This window comes from Spea bombifrons, chromosome 4 (assembly GCF_027358695.1).
Source record: "Spea bombifrons isolate aSpeBom1 chromosome 4, aSpeBom1.2.pri, whole genome shotgun sequence".
NCBI lineage: Eukaryota > Metazoa > Chordata > Amphibia > Anura > Pelobatidae > Spea > Spea bombifrons.
This window is the reverse complement of record NC_071090.1, coordinates 39,822,685-39,847,934: the sequence shown is the minus strand read 5'-3', so window position 1 is coordinate 39,847,934 and position 25,250 is coordinate 39,822,685. Positions and strand designations below refer to the sequence as shown.

General features: G+C 38.2%; 1 protein-coding gene across 1 annotated transcript in view; it reads right to left on the bottom strand.

Moving 5' to 3' along the window:
- STAB2 (stabilin 2) overlaps positions 1 to 25,250 on the bottom strand; it is a 52,880-nt gene continuing 27,630 nt past the window's right edge. Inside the window, exons 40-69 of the mRNA XM_053463660.1 lie at positions 22,692 to 22,737; positions 21,880 to 21,956; positions 21,348 to 21,473; positions 20,695 to 20,768; positions 20,522 to 20,593; positions 20,276 to 20,395; positions 19,898 to 19,945; positions 18,977 to 19,060; positions 18,275 to 18,421; positions 17,593 to 17,733; positions 17,220 to 17,279; positions 16,595 to 16,771; positions 16,381 to 16,474; positions 15,416 to 15,558; positions 14,687 to 14,743; positions 14,128 to 14,254; positions 13,844 to 13,993; positions 13,203 to 13,307; positions 12,788 to 12,895; positions 12,398 to 12,591; positions 11,634 to 11,775; positions 10,458 to 10,591; positions 9,985 to 10,150; positions 7,049 to 7,155; positions 5,620 to 5,739; positions 3,122 to 3,280; positions 2,870 to 2,980; positions 2,184 to 2,312; positions 1,512 to 1,646; positions 1 to 1,243 (exon numbers count right to left, since the gene is read on the bottom strand). Coding sequence (XP_053319635.1) covers positions 1,196 to 1,243; positions 1,512 to 1,646; positions 2,184 to 2,312; positions 2,870 to 2,980; positions 3,122 to 3,280; positions 5,620 to 5,739; positions 7,049 to 7,155; positions 9,985 to 10,150; positions 10,458 to 10,591; positions 11,634 to 11,775; positions 12,398 to 12,591; positions 12,788 to 12,895; positions 13,203 to 13,307; positions 13,844 to 13,993; positions 14,128 to 14,254; positions 14,687 to 14,743; positions 15,416 to 15,558; positions 16,381 to 16,474; positions 16,595 to 16,771; positions 17,220 to 17,279; positions 17,593 to 17,733; positions 18,275 to 18,421; positions 18,977 to 19,060; positions 19,898 to 19,945; positions 20,276 to 20,395; positions 20,522 to 20,593; positions 20,695 to 20,768; positions 21,348 to 21,473; positions 21,880 to 21,956; positions 22,692 to 22,737 — 3,401 coding nt within the window. The 3' untranslated portion in view covers positions 1 to 1,195. The remainder of the gene's footprint in view (positions 1,244 to 1,511; positions 1,647 to 2,183; positions 2,313 to 2,869; positions 2,981 to 3,121; positions 3,281 to 5,619; positions 5,740 to 7,048; positions 7,156 to 9,984; positions 10,151 to 10,457; positions 10,592 to 11,633; positions 11,776 to 12,397; positions 12,592 to 12,787; positions 12,896 to 13,202; positions 13,308 to 13,843; positions 13,994 to 14,127; positions 14,255 to 14,686; positions 14,744 to 15,415; positions 15,559 to 16,380; positions 16,475 to 16,594; positions 16,772 to 17,219; positions 17,280 to 17,592; positions 17,734 to 18,274; positions 18,422 to 18,976; positions 19,061 to 19,897; positions 19,946 to 20,275; positions 20,396 to 20,521; positions 20,594 to 20,694; positions 20,769 to 21,347; positions 21,474 to 21,879; positions 21,957 to 22,691; positions 22,738 to 25,250) is intronic.

The window sequence follows — 25,250 nt, the reverse complement described above, 5'->3', positions numbered from 1 at the left end:
TGAGGAACAGTTCTTTTTAATATCAATAGAGAAAAGAAGTTGAACAGCCAGTCGAGTTACAGGTTAACGCGACATCTTGTTTTTGAATCCATGCATGTGGCTACCAGTTTAAATGTTGTTAGTTGCAATGAGGGCATGTACTGCAACTGCACTCTACAACCAATTAATAAGCCGCCTATGTGAGGGAAAACAGAAATCCTGAACTATTGTGGTTACTTCTCTTGGGAAAGTCTGCTTTCAAAAAGGTTCCAATGTTGAGTGCGTCACACTTTAACTCTTCCACAGGTAAGCGACTTTTCATGGCAGTGAAATAATTATGGTGTGCTGTGTGTTGAAATCAGTCACACTATTAAATCTTACTTTATATTAAATAAATCAATGATGGGTGTATCCACTAACCCAGGAGTCTAAAGGTTTTCATCGCTTATGAACTAGTGAGTTTCCGCAAGATGGGCAAGTTGGCCTTTCACAATGCATAGTGATGATCAGGGAGCTGAAACAATTCTATTGCACATTCCCTGGTAATCAAATTAAAAGATCACATTTGATTACAACAGTTTGTTTAATGTAAAAAAAAATGTAATCTTCACAGGAAATAAAGACAAAGGTTTTCACAGTGGGTCACTTCTAAGTTGCCCAGGTTTTTAAAAAAGGTTTGCATTTAGTACAGTGACTTGAAAATAAAGTGCAACGATAGACAAGTTAAACCAAATCTCTTTTTTGCTTCTCTTTTTTGTACAACTCCAGATGAGAAAGAAAATAAGAAATTACAAATGATAAAGAAAAATATGCCATATTCAAAGAGCAATTATCGTGGAAACCCATGGAATGCTAATTTTTCCTTGGTCCACTTTTAGTATGTTGCGCTGGAACTGCTCTTTATCAATACGGCCAATGTGAAAGCTTTCACGCCGAGTAAAAGCACAATTCATATACAAGCAATTATTTACATTTTCGTTCACAGTAAAGGAGGTTGTCACATTGTAAGATGGATAAATGAACCAGAGCATGGCTCCATTCTGTCCTGAATAAGGTGGTGACACTTTACGAGAAGGAACAATTCAGTGAAGCTGCGCTGTAATATACATTCTAGATCATCCATATCAGATGAATGTAAAATGCTGCTGAGCCTCCACCACTTTGTAAGCACAATCCAGTATCTTCTGTTCCACCAAGAAGTTGGTTTAGTTCACTGTTATTTTTTAAGGCCACCAATGGTGACAAGTTGTTGTTCATCAGAGTCCTAAAAAATATACAAAACACAATCACAATTCAGGTCCAACAAAATAGGTGGTTAGTATGTAAATTATACTTTAGCAATGGTGTTTCTTGTGATTAAAGGCGGTGAATCTGCTCTACTCACTCCTTTAGAAAATTAGAAAGATCTGTGTTGGCAATATAATAGTAAGTCATGACTAAAAAGAAATATAGTTTCCAAATTGGATCAATCAATGTTATCACCCAGAAGAAAATATTGCTGTAAAATGAAATAATTCCAAAAGGCAACTTACAGAAAAGGGATCGAAGGCTGGCTCACTGGTGGGCTCAGAAGTAGAGGCAGGGTCCCGACAGCTGTCATACATAGGATTAGCGATGTTTGAGGCTGGTGGGATGTCAAGCTCTGACACCATTTGTTTATCGTCATACTGCATAAAGTAAGATTAATAGCAAACGTTAAATTAAATTGTAATTATTAAGCATGTTACAACTTTTATATTGTGGTGCATTGTATCTGATCAAGGAAGTGATGCTAGTCATTCCCAGGAACTGTTCTGACACGCAGCCTCTATCCACTTAATTTAACCACAGGATCTAAGCTAGTTTTTTTTTAATTGTTCTTTAAACTGCCACATTTACAACTTTTTGCATGACTGCATTCTCTTATCAAAACTAACTTGTGCTACTTGCATCAGTATAATTTTTTGGAGACACTATAATACTTCATGGAATCGGAAGGTGGCAGAACTAACCTACAATTATGTTATAAAACATTAGTTTATTCATTAAACTCAGGAGGCTCAGAATATGGACATTAGATAAAGCTAGCCTGACTACCTTATCAATATCCTGTTATAAGGTCATCTCAGCAAGTGCTGGACCCCATTCTAGTAGGGGTTCTCGATTCATACTACAAGCGTTTAAAGAATGAATGTTTTCCGGTCCATGTCTTAGACTTTACTTACCTCATTAAACTGCTGGAATTGGAAGTCTCGTTTGTTGAACTTCTTGTATGCGTAGACTACGAGTGCTACGACCCCAAAAAGCAGAACAATTGCAAAGAATATCCCTGCCCCGTGGCCTGCATGTAGAGCCTACACAAACCAAAGGGTTAAATTACTTGAAAAGACAACAAATATTTTTGAAAATTATATTTTTTGACTAATAATAAAACTAACTGCTTCTTGCAACCCAATTTTGTATATGAATGTATAGCGGATTAGAAGACTGAGAACATTAATTGTATCTTATAAAGGCAGAGTTACATGATGACAAGATTGAACGAAACACGGGTTAATTGAGTTTGTAATTTGTAAGATATCCCTGATTGCACAGATCTAGTCAAAGTTTCCCAAGTACTTATGGTAATGACCTTCACAGACAGTGCTGAAGGACAGTATTAACTGCCCTGACTGTAAAAGGACAGTGTAAGCTAGGACCACAGCTCCTCTTACCAAAATAGCTGACCTTTGACTTCTTTTTTTTTAGCAAAATGTACGTTTAAATAGTATAAATAGCTACAAATGTATACTGTATTTATAAATACATAAAGTATATGACTCATTAAAGTTTTCAAGCCTTCCCCTGCCCAAGATCTTTTTTGCACAAGGGAGCGCTTCTTCCAGCTAACATTTTTCATTCTTATACTTACTTGGGGTGGAGGGGGTGCTTTAAGAGGTTCAGAAATCATGTGAATTATTCCATTTGAAGCAAAAAAGTCCCATTGCAGTATCATCTTTCCATCTACGTATCTGTTCTTATTCTAAGAAAAACACACCCAAGAGTTTATCAGTAGGAGAGGTAATGAAACATGCCTTAGACATGACAGTGCCTCCTAGTGGCCTGTCCAGTTTTGCACCACTTATAGTAAGTTGAATATGTGCTAAAAATCTGCTTTTCTTACCTTTGTTGCTTGGGCTCTCATACCATCTAAGTCATTGTCCATGGAAATCATCAGTTTGTGGCCTAACCTGGTTTGGAGAGCGGTTCCATTGTCAAGGTCATTATAAAAGAATGTGCTGACATTGGCCAGGTGATATTCTATGTCACGACCTGAAAGAGTCTACAAGAAAATAAAATAGTTTTAATTACATTTTATACTGCCAAAACATAGTATGTAGCTGTTTGGCAGTGGTGTATTTGGTTTAATTAATTATTAAATTACACACACACACACACACACACACACATATATATATATATATATATATATATATATATACGATGTCAAAAAATAGAGTATTGCAGAGTATGCGGTGATACCTTTTTTATTGGACTAACATAATATTAAAAAGACAAGCTTTTGAGAGTTATCCTCCCTTCATCAGGTCTGAAGCAATACTAATCAACATGATAGAGGTTACAACTTAAAACAAGTGATGGTATAAGAGGGGGGGGTTGAGTGGGGTGTCGTAAATAATAGGTCTGGAGGTGAGAAATGCAGAGAGGTAGAGAGATAACCCAGGGACAGAACAAATAAACTTAGGGAAACCAATAACCACAGTAAAACATCAAAGATAATGACAGCAATTAGACATTGGATGACTAGATGAAGTTCATATGAAGTTCTGGTAGTGTGTAAGGAAACCAGAATCCACATTAAGTCCCTCTTTTATGGTGTTAAAATGTGTAATCATTTTCATCTCAAATGTTTTTCTTTCCTGAGAGTCTCTGAAATTTCCTTTGAGTACTTTAATTTTTAGGTTTTGGATGGAGTGATTGTTCTGTGTGAAATGATGTCCTACCGGGGTGCAATATTTGTCTTTCTCGTGGTTTTTGATGGAGCTTCGGTGCAGGTTCATTCTTTTCTTCTCCCCTCTTCTCTTATACCATCACTTGTTTTAAGTTGTAACCTCTATCATGTTGATTAGTATTGCTTCAGACCTGATGAAGGGAGGATAACTCTCGAAAGCTTGTCTTTTTAATATTATGTTAGTCCAATAAAAAAGGTATCACCGCATACTCTGCAATACTCTATTTTTTGACATCGTGTCTACTGGACTAATACGGCTTCACCCTTGTACATATATATATATATATATATAGCTATATATATATATAGCTATATAACTATATATATATATAGCTATATATCTATATATATATAGCTATATATATATATATATATATATATATATATATATATATATATAGTTTTATCCGTAAATGCAGTTATATGGGTTTAATGTGTAGAATTGCAAAATGTAGGATCTGGGGAAAATGACAGCTAATCTTTAAAGTGCCTACATACAAAAATAGTAAAAATGATTTACTAAATCGAAATGGCTAGAACATCTGGATTTGACAGGTGACCTTTGCCGGAAAATTGATCAGCTTGGACTTTGAACAAAGTTTAGTCTGTGGAGAGGTGAGAAGTTCAACTTGGCTTAGAGAAGTACAGCACGTGAACCGCATCCAATGTTACTTTTCATTTTTAGTAGGTGGTGGGCGCCGAAATCTTATGTTCCTATTACGAAAGTATGTGAAAGCTTGTGCAAATGTAAACCTGAAAGTGTTTGAAGATAATTTTGGCATAATCTCTCTGTCGTGGCTAATAAAACTTGCCATGTTTTAATACAATACAAATAGAAATGCAATTCATGCATGTTATGTATTTTATTCTATACTTGAAGTTTGAACTACTTTGTTCAGTTTGTTGTTCCATTAAATAAAACATCAATGAGTGTTTGTTATTTTTATGTGACGAAATAAAGTAATAAGAATAACACCCCTCCATCCACACTTTATTTGGAAATTGAAAAATAACTCATTCATTTACAAAACTATCCAGATGCTTAATGTGAATGTCTTGATACAAAGTACAGTTTATGTACGTTTACAAAAAAAACATAAAACGGCCCCAGGCAAGGCGGCCTACCAGGAAATTTCCCGGTCTCCAGTCCTGCTAAACTTGTATATGTGTATATAAATTTTCTTTGTGCGTTGGTTGCAAAACGGACAACAGCTTAGAGGGAACATTGACTGCATTTTGCGATAATGATCCATACTTGGAGTGGTTTGCTAAAAATTGTGCATGTTTAGAGCTGGCAATTTGGGGCATTCTTGAGCCAATCTAGCCCATGAATATTTGATAGCTTGCAATCTTTAATATAGTTTCTTATTAAATGTGTGCTTCACTTCACCACCACAGTGCTGCACAATGACTAGATTTAGAAGTTCCAGCTTTGCTGAAGGTGCAAAACACTGTAGGACCCAACAACAATAATATGCCTTCTTCTCTGGCTCTATGTAGTTTAGCGTTAAAACTTACAACGAGCGGCGCTACAACAGGCCTGCATCCGCAGCTCTTATTTTACGGAAAAATCTCACTTTTTGCCCAACATAAATGCCACTGCACTTGCAGCCAGAGGATTCTTGTGCATATGTAGGTTAAGCACTAACCTTGTTCTCATCCAGCCCATCGTTGCCTGGAGCAAAAAGTGTAGCTTGTACTGATAAATTAGTGAGGTAGTTTACAAACTCCTTGCCTTTTTGTGACGTGTTGGAGTACACTAAAATTTCCTGTAAGGAAATAAAAGGATATTGATGTCATTAGCATATTAACGATGGGGTGATGTATGGAATATCATCAATTTCATGAAGGCACTTTAAACAGTTCTGTGCTTTCGAATAATCTCTAAAATCATGATGATTTCTAATGCTGTAATTCAGTTACATATCCCTGGCCATGATACGTTATCTGCGGAGTGTGGCCCATAACGTCAAGACGTACGTTGGACCCAGTTCTGGCATTTTACAAGATAGACATGCATGATTGTTATAGGCACAATGAAAGCAAAAGGGAGGGGGTTCCTCAGTAACTCCGTTCTCACTTATCCTTACTTTTAAAAACATTCTGGAATACGCACCACTCATTTCTGTCCATGCTTCACCTAGTTCCACCAACATGCGCCCCACCAAAAGCTTTTTTTAACAATTGTTTTATAATGTAGGGTGCACCTCTAGTTGTGCCTAGAGGCACAGGGGATGAAAATCTGGATCTGGGCTTTTTATGAAACACTTTGTATATAGTTTTTCACGCACTGTTTTATGCAGAGTGTATGTGTTTTTTTTATCGTTTGACCATTATTAGTACAGAGCACAACTGATTTTTCATCATTTGGACTTTCTGAATCACTGGAAATGCCATAACGGAACTGGGTCCCCTAAAAAGGTTCCGCTTCCCGGTGAGGGAGGATTTAGGTAGGGCACCTGAACCTTAGAAATACGTTGGATTTGCTTCAGTGTACTTGGTTCTATGAGATACATTATGTCCTATGAGAACCAAGCAGCATCTCAATCTCAAAAACAAGTTTATGTCCTTCACTGCCTACTGATCTTATGGGTTAATTTATTCAACCTAATCAGGAATCATGCACTCCTGGTACATTGCCCCCTTGTGGTTGGGTTTGGAACTGGACCCAGTGACATACTGCAGGGGCTTTGTTAGCAAAGAAAATAAAAAATAAAAACAACCCTATTTGCTTTTTAGCCAAAACAAATTCATAATAATAGATTCACTATAAAAATTAGCAACACGAGAGGAAAGGGGATGAAAATCCCAATGCTATTCATTTGGAAAGAGAAAAGATACAAAAGGTTACATAGAGTGAAAGTTCAGTAATTATGATATAGGGGATCAGTGGAAAAACTAATTTATATCAACAGTCATTTATTAAACAAAATAAAAAGTGAAGCAATAAAGAATAAAGGAATACCGACTGTGGTGTGTATGAATATAAATAAGATTACCAGCTCAAGAAGCTTAAATTCCTAATACAAAGCATTTTATTCAAATTGTTCTTTAAATTTGTTGTATTGCCTTTCTTACCGAAACAAAATTTGAAAAATTTGGAAAAGACATCAAGACTTGAAGCATGTTTCCATTGCAGGTATAGCCATCTCCCACATACCCAGGTTTGCAGGTACACCTCACATCTGTTGAGTGATGATATATCATATAATTACTAATAGAATGCAGCAAATGTGAAAATATGTCACGTATCTTTCAGAAATATACGTGGTTTCCTAACATTCTATCACTAATTGATTCTTGTGCATGATTTGTTAACAGCATTGGTAATAACAGTTAAAATGGATATTCCCTAAAGAAAACTCTACAGGTCTTGACACTATCTGTCTGCAGACGATATACCATTAAGTCTATCGTGAGTGCTGGAGTTTAGGTGAAATGCTGAGTCCCTGTATAACTGTAGGTGCTCTGTAACTATACTATATTAACCCATTACTATGTATTGTCATACAGGGCCGGCCTTTGGGGTGTGCGACCTGTGCGACCGCACAGGGCGCCACACTCCAGGGGGCGCCGCCGCGGGGTCCGACACCACCGTAGCGTACCGCTGCCGTCAGCAGCGTATCTAGCGGGGGGGGCGGTCCGCACCGGGTGCCGCTCATCAGGGGGGCACCCGGCACCCCTCCAGAGACGGACAGTAATGTCCGCCGCTGGAGGAGCAGGCTCGCAAGGGAGCGGTATCGGAGGTCTTTAACAGACCTCCGGCTCCCTTGAGTGATTTTAAGCCGGTTCAAGGATCTCCCTTGAACCCGGCTTAAAATCACTCAAGGGAGCCGGAGGTCTGTTAAAGACCTCCGATACCGCTCCCTTGTGATCCGCGCGGCAACAGCTGCTGTGCGCCGGGGTTTGTTGTCAGATCCAGGCGCACAACACTGAAGCCGCGCCCACCGCTGTCCGTGCCCTCTGACCCGGAAGAAGACAGAAGAACCGAAGAAGAGGAGCGAAGAGAAGGAAAAGGAGTTGTAAGGAGAAAAGAGGAAAGGTAAGAAAGCATTCAGTGAGAGTGAGAGTGGATTGGTGTATGTGTGGATTAGTGTATGTGTGGATTGGTATATGTGTGGATTAGTGTATGTGTGGATTGGTATATGTGTGGATTGGTATGTGTGTGGATTGGTATGTGTGTGGATTGGTAAGTGTGGATTGGTATATATGTGTGGATTAGTGTATATGTGTGGATTGGTAAATGTGGATTGGTATATATGTGTGGATTAGTGTATATGTGTGGATTGGTAAATGTGGATTGGTATATATGTGTGGATTAGTGTATATGTGTGGATTGGTATATGTGTGGATTAGTGTATGTGTGGATTGGTATATGTGTGGATTGGTATGTGTGTGGATTGGTATGTGTGTGGATTGGTATGTGTGTGGATTGGTAAGTGTGGATTGGTATATATGTGTGGATTAGTGTATATGTGTGGATTGGTATATGTGTGGATTGGTATATGTTTGTGGATTGGTATATGTGTGGATTGGTATACGTGTGGATTGGTATACGTGTGGATTGGTATGTGTGTGGATTGGTATATGTGTGGATTGGTGTATATGTGTGGATTGGTATGCGTGTGGATTGTATGCGTGTGGATTGGTATACGTGTGGATTAGTATATGTGTGGATTGGTAAGTGTGTGAGAGTGATGGGTGTTATGCTGTACCATTTCCAATGTCTTTTTCATGATCTAATTATGCTCTAAAAGTACATCATAACTCCCATCACTCTATACTGTTCCATACAGTGGCAGAGCTGGGAGGCAGAGGCCTTGCACCCCCACTGCAGGACTCCTGAAAGGTAAGTGAACTTCAAAGAGGGAAAGGGTAGATAGTTAGGAGGGGGTAGATAGGGAGAAGGGAGTGAGACAGGGGAAAGGGGGTAGATAGGGCAGAAGAGAGTGAGAAGGGGTAGATAGGGCAATCATACTCCTATCATGCTAAGTCTGCGAGTACATCCTGGAATCTGGGTATGCCTGGGCATGATAGGAATGTGATTGCTGTTAATTATATATATATATATATATATATATATATATATAATATTGTTATTTAATTGTTTTGTCCTATTTTGGTGTGTTACTTACTTTAAATAAAAGTGTTAGATTTTTTTATGGTGTGGGGGGGCGTCATATTCGGTTTTGGCCAGGTAAATGCACTTTCGGTTTCAGTCCAGAATTCGTTTCGGTGCATCCCTACTACTAAGCCAGACAATGAAGTGGTAGGCCTACACCACATCAATGTTTGGCGTAGTTTATAGTGACGGGGGTTTTGTTACAAGTTTTTATTCCTTTCTTTTTTTGGGATGGGGGGCGCCAGAGGAGTAGTCCGCACAGGGCGCCAGAACACCTAAGGCCGGCTCTGTTGTCAGAACAAGAGTCCGTGCACTTAATGGAAATACCAGGACAACTCAGTATGGAACAGCCTCTGAATTGACATAACTTCCAGCAAATTGGTGAATAATGAGTTCTACCTATACCAGGAAACTTTTCAGATTTGCCCTAGATGCTCCAAGCATCACAGCTTGTTACACAGAGCTTTCCCTCTTCTGATAGGATTGCCTTTATGTAGAAGTGGTGCTAGACCTGTCTCATGCAAAGCTAGCCCCTTTACTATATAAACAGCCTTTGGTGGTTGTAGGAGGGGATTCCGTGGGTAGACGGTGTGGTCAAATGCCACTTCCCTGTCTGGAGAAACAAGAAACTGACCTGGAGACACCAGGAGTACCCAGGTATGATTCCCAGGTGGGGGATAGCTGTTTGATTCTGCCTACTCACTAACCACTACCTCCTCTTCCCAGCCCACTAGACTCGGCTATGCCCCAAGTGTACCTTGTTCTTCCTCTCTAGTGCCCCCCCTCATATGGAACAGGAAGGGGAGACCTCTTGGGTTAGCATATTTGTGAAGATCCCAGGTATTATCGGACCTGTCAGATTATATTCTAGTAGAACCGCCTGGGATATTACCTTTAACTCGGTAGCAAAAGACATCCCATGTGTTGTTAAGCTTGTCCTGAGGCCCATATTCCACAATCCCAACATGACCTGATCCGCAGTTCGGGTTGGGGAATGTTGTTGGGTAACCTACTCTTTTCTCAGCCAGCCAGCCAGCTGAACACAAATTGTAGCCGGACTAAAACAACAAAAAACTGTTAAACTGGGTAAATAAATGTAAACTAGAACTTCACCACAATGTTAAATTAAATGGAGACTTTAGTAGAATTAGAGTGTAAACTCTCAAAACAACTTAGATCTTTAACTCAGGCCCATTACAAAATTAAACACATTTACACAAATATATTGTTTGTGAAGTGAATTTTTCTTGTAAGCAGGGTCCAACAAGAAGACTTTACTGATACAAGGTATATTTTAACCTTTATGAAGCTAGTATTGAGCATATACAGTTTTCCATAAGTAAAAGCTTTCTGTTAATCTGTTACCTGCTGAGCATATGACAGCTGATTGTACGTAGCTATTGTGGCATCCTCGTTGGCACATGCTTTTGTAGCATCGTCAAACGTCATTTTATACTGTCCTTTAGGAGAACGTAAATGAAACACACCAACATGTGTATCTGTGGACGAAGAAATCATCTTAAGCAGATAGAAACATAAGCATTTTGGACTGTATTCAGCTTCTAAGGAAAGGGACATGCATGAAGAATGCTTTGTTAATTACGATATCTCTTTGGTCATCTTAATGCATGTATTATAGAAATAATATAATAAATTTGTTATATAATTAATTAAATATAATTATACATAACCTGAGAATTTTGTAAGCTTTCTGAGCTGACCCAAAGAGTCTTTTTGGTACAATTTAGTGGACCAGCGGTCACAGAGTCAAATAAAATACTAGGACTACTTAGGACAGAGTGCAGTTCTAGAAATATATCTTACTTTAAATCATTGGTGCACTAAACAACATTAAAAACCCAGAGTTATCTTTTTTGTACAAATACGGCAATATCCATTTTGTAGTGTCATGATAAACTATTCTGAATTAGGTTACTTATTTTCAAGCAGATACACCAGCAGAAAAACACGTTTGCATGCTTAGATCTTATTAGACCATAGAAGGATATTAACGATATTAACCCTTTCTGAGTTGTGTTGGTATCATTTCAATTTAATATACAAGTTATACAAGTTATTTATGGTCTACAGCTCTGGCACCTTATCTGCCTCCACCTAATACATAGCCAGGGCATTTCATTAAATTGTCCCTTTCTTTCCTCTAGTGAAGATTGCTTTGGAATTGTACTATTGGTCCAGACAGGGGGTTGTGACATTTACCCCAGACTGTAGTTTGGATCTGTAGTACTATTTAAACATGTAGTTCCTCTGTAAAGCTAACAGCATCATCTTTCAGAAAGACACAGTTTAAAACGCAATGCAGAAGAAAGATGGCAGCTCTTACATAAAGCACAAGAGAAAGTAACATTGTCTATTATCGTGTGAGCTGGGAACGGGGACAACCCTCAGTTTGGCATTTCCCTTTGAAATATGAATTGCTAAAAACCACTTTTCAGTGTAAATAACTAAATAAAAGGGTCAACGGTTATGATCTGGGAATTTAGTTTAGAATTACTATGAATCTAGCAGTTGATCACTTACCTTGAAAGTGTAAATCATTGCAGTCCGCGTCAGGATGGCACTGCCCATTATCCTGCATGCAGCGATTAATTGGTAGTTTCTTTAGTTCACAGTTCACGCCATCACCAATATATTGATCCTTACATTTACACTGACGTTTGTCCTGGAAAGAAAGGGAAAAAGTTATACACATTCACCAAGAAGTAGAAGTTTCAAAGATAAGCCCATGAGAATAAAAGGTATGCCCATTTATTGCTCCTTTTGATCATCAACACCAGATATTCTTCAAATAAGCTAGCATATTCGGAGCCTCTGATACGGGAAGTGAAGGCTAACTTTCTGGTGTGGTACAGACGTACCTGTTTGCTTTCAGGAGGATATAGATATACTAGGCACAGAGATACTAAGGAGAGGTGTTAACCATGTTTAGATAAATCTCACAGAATGGTAATTAAGTGTGAAATCAGAGAGATGAAGTGGCTATATGTTTTGTCAAACATTTTGTAATTATGGGCCACAAAATGTTGACTTGCCTACAGTTGTGTTATGCACTGTGTATATCAAGGAGGCAAAGTTTTATTGCCCCCAACCAACTCATACAAATACTGTAGCCCACCGAGTTTGTTCATATTCCACCTCCATCCTGTCTATGCCATGGATACTATTTATATCTAAGAGTGCCTCGGTGTATATTTGTGAATTCATTGGGATTGTAGAGCTTTCATGTGTTAAGATGCACATGAACAGCCTCGCCATGGATCGTTTAACAAAGTGAATAAACGTACAGGTCCGGTCATTGTACACGTTGCGTGCTCATCACAACCACCGTTCAGTCCATCAGCGCATCGATCAATGGCTGTACAGGTTTTCCCATCTCCTTTGTATCCCTTTAGGCAGCTGCAGGAAACTTTCACTCCACTTTGGAAACATTTTGCATTTGTGTCACAACCACCGTTTTTCTGTTGGCAACGATTCACAACTAAAGAAGAAGAAATGTGATTTATTTGCAATATCTACTTCTCAGGTAAGTGTGTTTTTCCAAACTTAGCCAGCATACTATATTGTATTTCATATGTTAGTTTATTGCATTGTATACTCTGCATTTATCATCCCCTTTGGTCTTTTGAAATGTTACAAGTGATATTTCCAAAAGAAAGGAGCAAAAGGAAATGTACCTTGACATGTTCGTCCATCTCCTTGATAAAACTGCTTGCACTCACACATGTTGTTTTCTTTGCACACAGCATTACTTGAACAAGGAGGTGTGCAGACCGGCGGCAAAACTATCAGAAGTAGAAGGAAAGGCATCATTAAATATATTGCGCTCTGAGTATCTATGAAGTTAATATATATGTACTAATGTAAATATTAAAATAAAGAGAGAAAAAAAATACCCAACAATAAGGTCCAATACAATAATCCACCATATCACCAACCCCAACCCATCCATATATTACCACGTGCCCTTCCCTGAAAAAGCCTGTTCCCATCCGGAGCCATCTGTGCCTTTAATATATTATATTATAGCTCTATCATATCATCCCCTATCCCTCAACACACAAAATATAAATAATATTTGTAAACAGAGACCTAATTTAGTTTCACATCGCTTCCCTGTCCATCCGCTCTCACAGAGACACTGTCCGGTTCCTCTATAGCCCTCATCACATTGGCCATGTTCCGTGCAGTCACAGGCTGTAGAACATGAAAAACAGTAAAAGCTATCTGTTATATTATTTTCTTAAAAAAAAATTCTACATAAAAATGTATGCTTACATGAATAAATACAGTAAGGTTCCAAATGAGTTTCTGATAGTAGCACAGCTCATTAAACACTTCTGTTTTAAAGGTTTTTATGTTTGGAGTTCCATTTTGCTTCATCTGGTATTTTAAATCTGGTACTATGCCAGCAAAAATAAATGGCGTGATGGATTTGTAGGTACGTATTGCTTTCCATCATTTACATATAAATAATTATACTACTTGTCTGAGAGATAGGCCCATACATATTTTTGCTTAGGGTGAAGAATGAACTATTTAATTATTTAAGACAGTATTATGAATTTGTTTTGGGGGCAGTATTGACGCAGGAGCCCCCCACCAAAACTCCAGTTCTTTGCTGAGAGTTCGATAAGTTTGCTTTTAGTTTCAGCACGCCCTTCCACTTCTAGAGCCCGGGTTTTTCAAACTGGAATGTTTAAATACATCAGCTTCATTTACATTGCACTTACATCTACAATCGGCTCCATATCTTCCTGGTATACATGTATCACATGCTGTTCCGTTAAACTCAGCAAAGCATTTACACTCCCCAGTTCCAGTGAATCCATCATCACACGTCCCATGATTATTACACGGCTTTTCTGGACCACCTGGGCAGGCTGATAAAATCAAATTTCATAAGATAAGAGATCAGACAATTCATTTTTTTACATCACTGCTAAAAAGAAGAATAAACAAGGCAATGAAAGGAAAATTGCTTAGCAGAAAATAGATAACATTTCAATGTACAGACCTTGGCAATCTCGTCCATAATATCCACGGCAGCATTTGGTCATCCACACAACCATGGTGCATTCATGACGACACCCATCTATGACTCTTCTAGATGTTAAATTATAGGAACATTTTGCCTTTGACCCCTGTAAATTTTCATTAATAGATAAAAGTGCACATATTAAGTCAAGCTATTGATTTCATTATTTTTCACAAGTCTTAATTTGTCCATCACATCCACAAAAAGCAGAGGAATGATCCAAATGAACCCTGATATTGTCACAATCATAAACCAACGGCGCTTCTGATCCGTTTTTTGTTGTATATGACACGTTATCACATACCGTTCATATTTTAACTGATCCCAACTAATTCTCTGGGAAACAATATCTTTTAAGGATACACTTCTATGTAATGATTGCTTATATACATATTCTGTTTATTTAAACTGGATATTGCTCACCATTGTTTCATGGTAAAGCGTATGTTCAGGAAAAAGATAAAAAAAAATATACGGTAAATGTACAAAGGTTATATTAGCAGTTGGATCATCTATCTGCAACACAAGTTTATTTTACCTTGGGTTTACTTCCTGCAGGACAGGCCGGAGTGTTAAAACACATTCCACAATTACCCTGTTAAAGACAAACAATATTACAGACTATTATAAGTTTGATACAGCATTCCTAATTTTTTGAACCTGATATTGTCTTCATACAGGGCAAACTACAAACAATAACTGCAGTGTAATATTAGAAAGGGATGTAGTTGAGACCATGGTTTCTCTTCATCCTCTTCCTGGTAGACTAGAGCCGGTGAAGGGGGAAATGTTTGCCCCCAATGGAAATAGTCAGTGTGGGTTTTAGACAAGAGACCCAAAGGAACTCCGGTAAGTAACAGATTCCAACTGTTTTGAAACACGTGCATATTTGGCAATTGATAATAATGATGATTATGGTGATGATGATTATTAGAAATGGTGATTACATTAAGATAGCAAAAGTAGAAAACTTTACAAATTCACCAGCATATAACAAAATAAAACTTTTATATTTAAAGGGCTTTAAAGATCAGTGTAGTGATCATAATGGAAGCCAATGGAACATTCCTTGTTTCATAGCTTTGCTTCAGAGTGGCTCCTCTTAATAAATATGGCTGTCAATGTGGTACTCCCCAGGAAGACAAACGTGTTTTATTTCACCAGCTTTATGTAACATGAAAGTGACTTGGTGTAGTGATGGATTACTTAGCAAAATAATAAAAAAAAGTAGTTTAGGTTTGATAACAAAATATTAAGAGGGACTCACCATCATCTCAAAACTAACCAGACTGTCACATCGCCCACCAACACTAGATGGGGTCAACAAACAGTCAATGCCATATGCGACCCCTCCATCGAAAAGGAGCTGGCGCTGGACAATCTTACACTCTCTGTTATCTAGTAACAGGTCTCCCTAAAGAGAACAAAGAACAGGACATAAGAAGTAGTGCATAACATAACAATCTGGATTTACATGAACAAAAAGTTGCAAGTGCATGTAAGGGGGCTAAAAATTCAAGTTTCAGTCCCACTAACAAGTTAAGGGGCTAACTCTTAACTCGACCGACCTCTCAACTTCTTAATGAATAGACCTACTTTGGTGACGGGGGAAGGACAGTAAAAAATGTTTTAAACATATCTTGATTCTTTATCTTTGGCCCACAGAGAGGGACCATCCGAAAATTATAAAAAAAAATAAAACAAAAAATAAAACAATAATAAACAATATTCTTGTCTGTACCCAATGGCAGTGGATTGACAAAAGGGCTCCTGGTCGCATGGGGACATGTACATACTGTATGCTCCAGTGTAACCAGTGACATCTAGTGGCTTAAGCATAAATTATACTACGTAACCCTGTTATTCACCCAAACAACTCTATGCCCGAGGACTAACCAGGACTCTACATTTATTACAATGTATTTGGGATGCTTGTGGCAAAGAGGAGTGAAGGATTGCAACCTGGCATCATCAGCGTGGCTCATGGGATACAATTAAAAAGATGGGAATCCAAGGCAATGCACTGATTGATGGTAACAAAATGATATGTCCTCTCTCTGTTAGCTTCCCCATGAGATTGTAATTAGGTCTAAAGTTAAACATTTTCTATGCCTTTGTGTGCCTGCTAAAGCATATTTCAAGATCATTGATTTGTGCATCTTGAATGGAATTGTTTTGTGAAAATGGTATTATTACAGCTGTCTTTATTGTAAGTGTTGTCATTTAAAATACTTGCCACTGGGTCATTTTCTCCACATTTTATACTAAGTTCTGAGCCTTGAAGAGTTTTTCTTGATTCACGATTAACAAGATCAGATGAAGAAATCTAAAAAGATAAAATGTTCCACGTGAGAATAACATCCACACATGTATCTACGAATTAAGATGATGATTAATAAAACGCTTCTCCCTACACACCAAGCGAATCATTGACTAGTTTCCTCACCTGCTCATCTCTAATGATATGATACTTTAAGTATTGAGCGAGTTTGTCTTTGTTCTCATTGTTAAAGAGAAAATCATGCTGTTCCTTAGATAGATTTCTTAGTGTGTTATCTGTTGGCAAAAATATGGTAACCGGCCTGTGGATAGGATCATCAATAAGTGACATCAGATCCGTGTCCTGCAAAAGAAAAATATTATAATGAAAACATTGTACTCAATGGAATCAATATCATAAAAATGCAGTAATTCATCTGTAATAAAACAGTATAATAAAGATATAAAACATTTTAGATTTTCATTTATAAAGAACTGGTAGATTTCATAAATCAGGGCCTTAAAAACTGTAAGGACGTGTGCCTTTCAAAGACTGCTGATGTTTTATTTAGTACTTTAACTGTCCCCGTACGGAAAAAATCTTCCCATTGTCCATGATGTGTGTTTATATCTTGTATCTACTTTGCACAACCCATTCCCCCTTGTCCATGATGTGTTACTTAACCTTTTGATGGACTACAACCAGTATGCTGACTTTGTAAGCCAGTCAGATGTTACCATTATGGCGCATTGATTTGTGAGATCAGATTAAGCCTTTATAAATATAATATTTCTAAAAAAGGTTCTATTACCTGTATTAATTGGATCATGGTACCATACCCATGGGCTTCTGCGACCATAGTTAAATTGTCCTATGGAAAACAGTAGAAACATGTAAAAGTCACATAATGATGTCTCTCATAAATGGATGGATTGTTTAAATCTTTAAGTATGTTTATTGTAGTAATACTGAATTCTGGCATAATTTGTCCAAGGATAGTTAGAAACATAACCATCCTAAGAAACTGAGATACTACAAAAGACAGAGTGCCAAGACTTTTAAGAAAATCGCTGAGCAGGGGTCTCACAAATGGAGATGTTAGGCAGCACACTCACAGAAAAGATGAGTTAACTTAGGGCACTTCATGGGTCTTACAATTATAGAATATAAAAAGCAACACTTACCAATACTTTCCCATATTGTTTTTTCTTAAAGGATTGCATTTTCTGGGGAGCAAGTACTTTATTTATGGTGTATACAATCCCATTTGTAAACACCAACCCATCTGAAACTATTTTTGCGTCACCATTCAAGATCAAGGAATCCTGCAAAACAAGTTGTTTTAGGGATCACAAAATAACCATTTTAATAAACTGGAGGTATAAAGTCATATCACACTTAATTGAGTTAAGATGATACAGCTTGTTTGAACTAAATAAAAATTAGACTTGCACCTTTCGTGACTGCCTCTTGTCAATGTCCCAGAGGGCCCAGACTAGGGCTCTGTGGATTTCCAACTATGGGGTAGGCGGCAGGGTGGTACAGGGTGGTGCAGTTCTGTACCATGGCTGGCATGGACATATCGTGCCCCTCTATTACACATCTGTGTACTGCCAGATGATGCGTAGCCATGGAATATGACATAACTTCCTGGTGCTTGTTGCAATGTAACACACAGAAGTATAACCAAACACATGTGCTATGTCGTTTATGTCTTTTTCCATACGCTGCATATTACGATTCTAAAACATGTATTTGCCAATACCTGATACAATTAAGCAGCGCTATTTTATATGTCTTTGTTTAAGTATATGTATACACACATACACTATATACAGTATATAAATATATAAATGCAGCAGTTACCGCTGAAGATGTAATTCTCAGAGGTTCTCCTTGGAGGGAAGTTGCAGTTGACATTGCTTTTAGGTCATCTTTAGTTAGCTGAGCACAATGTACGATGTGATACAGGAGGACTTGATCAATCATTCCTTTTGCTGTCCAGTCTTTGGTCTGTAAAATAATTTGTAAGTGTAAGGAAACATTGAAATCATTTAGCATCCTTAGCAAAGGGCAAAATTGCTACTTTTAGGTGGCATTATTAAACACTCATTCACATCCACAAGGCAAGCCAGAAGACCTGCTATACATGGACTCTGTAGAGCAAATGTATAATATATTATACAGCCTTTAAACAATACTCATGAGTGAGGTGCTGAAGCCATATAAACACTCATTGACAGCTGTTTTATGTTTAATGGTACTCATCAGCATGAAGTTGGATACTGGCTGTTGGGTGTGCTTTTAAGCGACCACCATGGGAGAAGAGCGGGTGTAGCGTTATGTTATGTCAGTTCCACCTAAAGTCCAATCTACTGCTACTTCCTTTTGCCAATGTCCAGGCAATATTATTTTCTTAAAATGCCACGAATATTTAGTTAAATACCTGTAGTAATTTTGTTTGTGAGTACTTGGAGTGTAGATCAAACCCAAGAAAGAGCCCTTATTAGAATTGAATTGAGTGTGAGAATGAATTGCATTCCACTTCACACATTATTTCATACTTACACGTGGATCTTTTTTCAAAGTATCAGTCGATGGAACAAAGACTGTGAAAGGGCCAGGTCCGATAAGATCATTAAGGCTGTTTGCCTGCAAAAGAAATTGGAAAGCAATGCAACAAGTTATGGTTTTCTAAATTGGACAGATTACACATTTAGGAAAGAAGTTTATCTGTCTATGCTCTAAAAAAGCAGTTTAGTTATGTCAAGATAGTTTTGTATTTAGGTAAATCCCAGCTCCTGAAGTTGAGAGAGATAACTGAGAAACCGTGTCCCAATTCTTTTTAGCAGCAATAACGTGTAAGTAAATATCCTAAAGCTGCTCAAGTTTATTAATTAAAAGTCAAGTCAACTGTTGAGTTAAAAAGTTACCTGACTGATAACATCTGCTTCTAGATTAGCCAAGGTAAAGTTTTCAAGTTGGAACAATTTGAATGCCACTTCGACGTTAATGACCTGTTATCGTTCCAATAGACACAGCTGAGCTGCTGTCAAGCGAGCAGTAGGGTGAATGTTTTAGTAAAGTATTTTAAAAAGACATGGGACTGGGCAGAAATAAACTAATCATGATTGTGTTAACGAGCTGGTTGGCGAGATCACTGAACTCACTTTTAACCGGCTCAATGAGCACTTTTGCAGCAGGGAGCCTGAGTGCCCAGTAGGACCACTGGCTCCCTGTTATGCTGCAGAGAGGCCGATCTACTCTGGACCTGGGACCCGAATACGCCACTGACTCCAATAAGTGATATGTTACAGGCAATGCCAAAGTACTTGTACCTGCAAACATTTGTCATGGAAAAGGTTTATGCCTAAGGCACATTTACTGAAATAAATCCTGTAGCTGCCAGCCCATGCTACATTATTATTTCACACCGCATACATTTACTCATTCTGAGAAGAATACAAATCGGTATCCCCTTAGCCTTACCTGTAAAAGGAAGTAAAATTCGGACATTTCTGGGTTCTTGCGCATTTCCTAAAGATAGAAAGAAAGAAAAAAAAAGTAAAAAAATTACTTAAGGAAAAGGTAAGCAAAATATTTCTAAAAATGTAAATATATTGCTGATTACAAATATTGGAATGGATAAGGCCAGATACCTATCTTTAGATTATATTGTGATTATTAACCACATATGTCATCAATAGACCTCTGTTATGGAATTGGAAATATGAAAATAAAGATCATGTATGAATGCAAAGTTGATGTGTAAATATTGTAGAGAATAAACATGCAGAAAAAATTGTAAAGAAGTTTAACACTTAAAAACATATATAGCCCTGGGTGTATATTATTAACGTGTGTTACCTCGTAGATGTTTCCATTGCAGGTAATGCCATCGCCAATGTATTTGGATTTGCATCTACAGATTTTTTGTGCTGGTCCAGTATGGGTGCATGTGGCAAATTCACTGCAGCCACCATTTTTCTGACAAATAATAAATAATGTACCTTATTAGTCAACTGTATGCCAAGGATATATATATACAATATATACATATTTTAATATATCTTAAGTAATATGATATTTAATGAAATAATGCATTTGACTTACTGTCAGACATGGATTAATGGACGTGCATGTTTTACCATCTCCTGAATATCCTTGCAAACAGTTACAGGCTAACTACAAAAGTAAAAACCAAAGGAAGAATGAGACAATGAGGTATTATGTTCATTTTTAATGTCACAGTTTACATAAAATTGTTATTATGAGGTATATTTTACCTTATTTGGCCCAGTTTTTGTGCATTCTGCATTTTTATCACATCCACCGTTATTTTTCATGCAAGGATCAATCTCTAAAGAGACAAATATTTGTGAATTTTTCAAACTGGAAGTTTTATACTTGAATAACTATGCCTATTTGCGCATCACTTTCATTTTTACAAGCTCCAAATCATCCACAAACTATTTTAGGTCTTGCCGATATCAATACATAACAATCTAGAACATGCAGACTTAATGCATTAAATTATTATTTTATCGCATCATCCACTCGTATGACACAACCATCCCCCAAAACGTTAATTCTTTATATACTTGTTGCATATAATTAGTCCAATAATGAATGCACTCATGTCTATAGGTAATGTCTGCAGAAGCCCAAACTGAGAGTACAACAGGAGATGCTAAACACAACTGTCGGTGTTCTGTATGAGGCTACACAACTGATTCGGAATATTGCTTTTCCAGTGTTACCCCTTTTTATTTATTTTAGAAGAAACATGTTAAGTTCAAGGTGGCATCACGCATTTTGCGGTTACGATGTAGGTGACGGATTTTCACAAATAGCATCTCAAACTACAAGATTTCAGTACTATGACATGGGGTTTTTAATATTTGGCATCATCTTGTTTAGATATGTAAAAAATCTTTACCAAGGCACACTATGCCATCCCCGGTGTACCCTTCTTTACAAATGCACATTCTACTTCCCGGCTTGGTTCTTCGACACTCTGCATCCACAGAGCAGCCACCGTTACTTGTCTCACATGCATCGATAGCTGAAACAAAATAGATTATTGTTTTCTTAGAAACATAGAATGTGATCACAATCAATAAGTTAGCCAATCTGGTCTGCAGAGGACTTGATTAATACAACATTTTGGGCTTGAGTCCATAGTAGCTATAGTGATTAACTAGAATATGCAAACCAGGTCTCTACATAAACCAAAAATGTTATAAATGCCCCAAATACACTACAGCACACACAGTCTACATGCACTTATTACTTATAAATACCCATGCACATATTACAACCGTAGACCACCAGTGGGACATTAAGGTCATCATCTACGGTAGAAACAGCAGAAGTGACTGCAACCCTTTTTTATAATTGGTCATGTAGTAAAAAGTTATGATTAAAAGACACTATTTCACTATGTTTGAATCAAAATAAAAATGACCTACCTGAGCAGAACGTGCCGTTTCCTTTAAATCCGGCAGCACATTGGCAGTACCCAGTGCCATCCTCCTTAACAAGACAGCTAAGGAAAACAACAGAAAAACATATTTTTATAAAGTAATACATTTTTCACTAGTATCCATAATTCTTGGTTTATACATTTCTGTTTTTACACTCAGGCCCACTAAATATTCCGAGCTCCTAAAAAAGAGGGGCATTGGGAGAAGAAAGAAGGACTGAGGGATCTTTATGAGGAATGGGGAGGTATGCTATACAGAAGATATAGGATATGGGTTTATTCAGTTGGATGAGTATTTGGGGCATGAGTTTGAATCGCTAGGTTTATGTAAATGGTGAGGTGAAAGGTCAAAGCCTTTAGTTCATCTAGCCAGGAGAGGGCTGTCAAGGTGGGGAGGTGGCCTGGGAGAGGGATCGATTGGCTCCTAGGGCCACCCTAGTTTAAAGGCTCTGGGCTAATGCCTTAAGAGTCATTAAGAGCCATTATGTGTTTTACTTGCAGTTCTGCAAACTGCATAACTACAGTGTTATCTAGAGCAACAAGGGCAGAATTATATTTTCAGAAGAATTTACCCATGGATTGAATCCATTTTGTTCTTTTTATTCATTTCTAGGCATTCCATTTCAATTAATGTGTTTTGGATGAGACATTGGCCATGTTGTCCTTAAACTTTGCTTCGGGATGCTTTATTACTGTACGACTTGGCTGAAATCCCCTCCTCCCTCGGATGAATCTGGCCAGCCCTTCCCTGGATCTAGCCCCTAAATGTGTATTTGACAAGCAGTTACCATTACTTACTTAGCACTTGAATGGCAGGTCTTATTGCATTTATCATCTTTTATCACTGAAAAAAGTTACATTGAAAAAAAATATATTTAATTTTTTACACCATTCAATGAACATACACCAAAACAAACAGGATTCCTGCAGACTATGTTGAGGTTTACTAAACAGAGAAAAAGTTATGATATAAATCTGAAAAAGAGGATACATAAAATAAGATCGGGGAGGGGGGTTGTCTTGGAAAAAAACCCAGAATCTGTGTAAACATAATACATTGAAAGTCCCAGCGTGGATAAAACAAAAATGTATTTACACACTTTTTATTTGGTTTATTATTTGAAAAGGAATACATCTAAGCCAACATGTGCTACATGTGAGTAAGAATAGCCCATAGCAGAGGAATGTATTCACAAAAGTTGGAGTTTGTAGTAAGAATTTAAATTTATGGTTAAAGGGGAGCAATGACAGTCCATGAGCCACCGCAGAGTCAGACCTACAGAGTCAGTAGATGTACTTTGCTAAGATGAACATGAATGTCAGACCTTTATAAGAAAGTATACAAATATATCCCTACATATATACCAGTCATGGCGAACGTGTGGCACGCGTGCCGCTGTTGGCACGCCGAGCCGTCTCTGTGGGCACGCCGTGACTACAGTCATACACTGTAGTCACGGCGTCAGCTCCCGCAGACTACATCTCCCACAGTTCTCTGGGGAGAACCCTCCAGCTGTTTCTGCTGAGCGCCGGGCGACTGGATATGACGTTTATATCCAGCCCCGGCGCTCAGCATAAACAGCTGTGCGCAGCCGCACTGCACAGACTGCGAGCGGCAAAACACAAGGAAAGTTAGAACGGAAGAAGCAGAAAGGAGGAAGCAGAAAGGAGGAAGGGGAAGCAGAAAGGAGGAAGAAAAGGTAAGATTTGTGGGGAACCAAGGTGGGTGGGTGGTTGATTATTGGGGGGTCTGATGTGGAGAACGAAGGTGGGTTAGGGGGGTCTGATGTGGAGAACGAAGGTGGCTGGGTGGGAGGGGGTCTGATGTGGAGAACAAAGGTTGTGGGGGGTCTGATGTGAAGAACAAAGGTTGTGGGGGGGTCTGATGTGGAGAACAAAGGTGGGTTGGGGGGGTCTGATGTGGAGAATGAAGGTGGGTGGGTGGGGGGGGTCTGACGGTAGATTTGTGTGTGCATATACATATGGTAAGGCATATGTATGGGCACTTGGGCAGGCATATGTGTGTGTGTATAGGGCAGCTGTGTATATGTGTGTGTATGTGCATACGTCTATGGGCAGTGTATATGTGTACGTGTGTATGGGCAGTGTATATGTGTACGTGTGTATGGGCAGTGTATATGTGTACGTGTGTATGGGCAGTGTATATGTGTACGTCTGTATGGGCAGTGTATATGTGTACGTGTGTATGGGCAGTGTATATGTGTACGTCTGTATGGGCAGTGTATATGTGTACGTGTGTATGGGCAGTGTATATGTGTACGTGTGTATGGGCAGTGTATATGTGTACGTCTGTATGGGCAGTGTATATGTGTACGTGTGTATGGGCAGTGTATATGTGTACGTGTGTATGGGCAGTGTATATGTGTACGTGTGTATGGGCAGTGTATATGTGTACGTGTGTATGGGCAGTGTATATGTGTACGTGTGTATGGGCAGTGTATATGTGTACGTCTGTATGGGCAGTGTATATGTGTACGTGTGTATGGGCAGTGTATATGTGTACGTGTGTATGGGCAGTGTATATGTGTACGTCTGTATGGGCAGTGTATATGTGTGTATATAAGGAGTGTATTTGTCTTATAGTGTATACGTCTTTGTAAGTATGTGCAAGGGCAGTGTATATTTATGAGGAGGCGTGTGTGTGTGTGTGAGAAGATTATGTATGTTTGGGCAGGTGTGTATAAGGGTAGTGCATATGTGTGAGTACTGGCAAGTGTGTATCTGCAGGCAACTGCAGTGTATATGTGTGTGTTTGTGGGCAGGCATGCGTAAGAGCAGTGCATATGTGTGTATAAGCAGGCATGTCATACATAAAGGGAAGAGAATGATTCCCTGTAACACATGTTTAACCCATTATGTGTGTGTACGTAAGTGTGTGCATGCGTGTGTATGTTATTCAAGTGTTTAAGTGTGTGGACACACAACAGCAAAAATCACATTAATTGTGCCTACAAAAGGCGTCTTTAAAAAAATACATGCACGTGTACAGTTGTATTTTTTTTGTTTTTTTCAATAAAAAAAATGTTTAATGGAAAGCTCTGTTATTGTGGTTTTCTTTTTAAACAAAAGCTGTTAATTAGTACGAACTGTTTTTTCTAAACTAAAACCTCGTTATTCAGGTTTAATTGCAGTGTTGGCACTTTGAAAAAAATAAGTCGTTTTGGTTTGCAGTTTGGGCACTTGGGCTCAAAAAGGTTTGCCATCACTGATATATACGGTATATATATCCCTACATAGACCATCACACTGCCTCAGCTTACTCTCGAAGTCCTCCACAATAAGTAAGAAGTCAAACAAAATAATAATAATTAACATGAGGCTTTTGAGTGTTGCAGA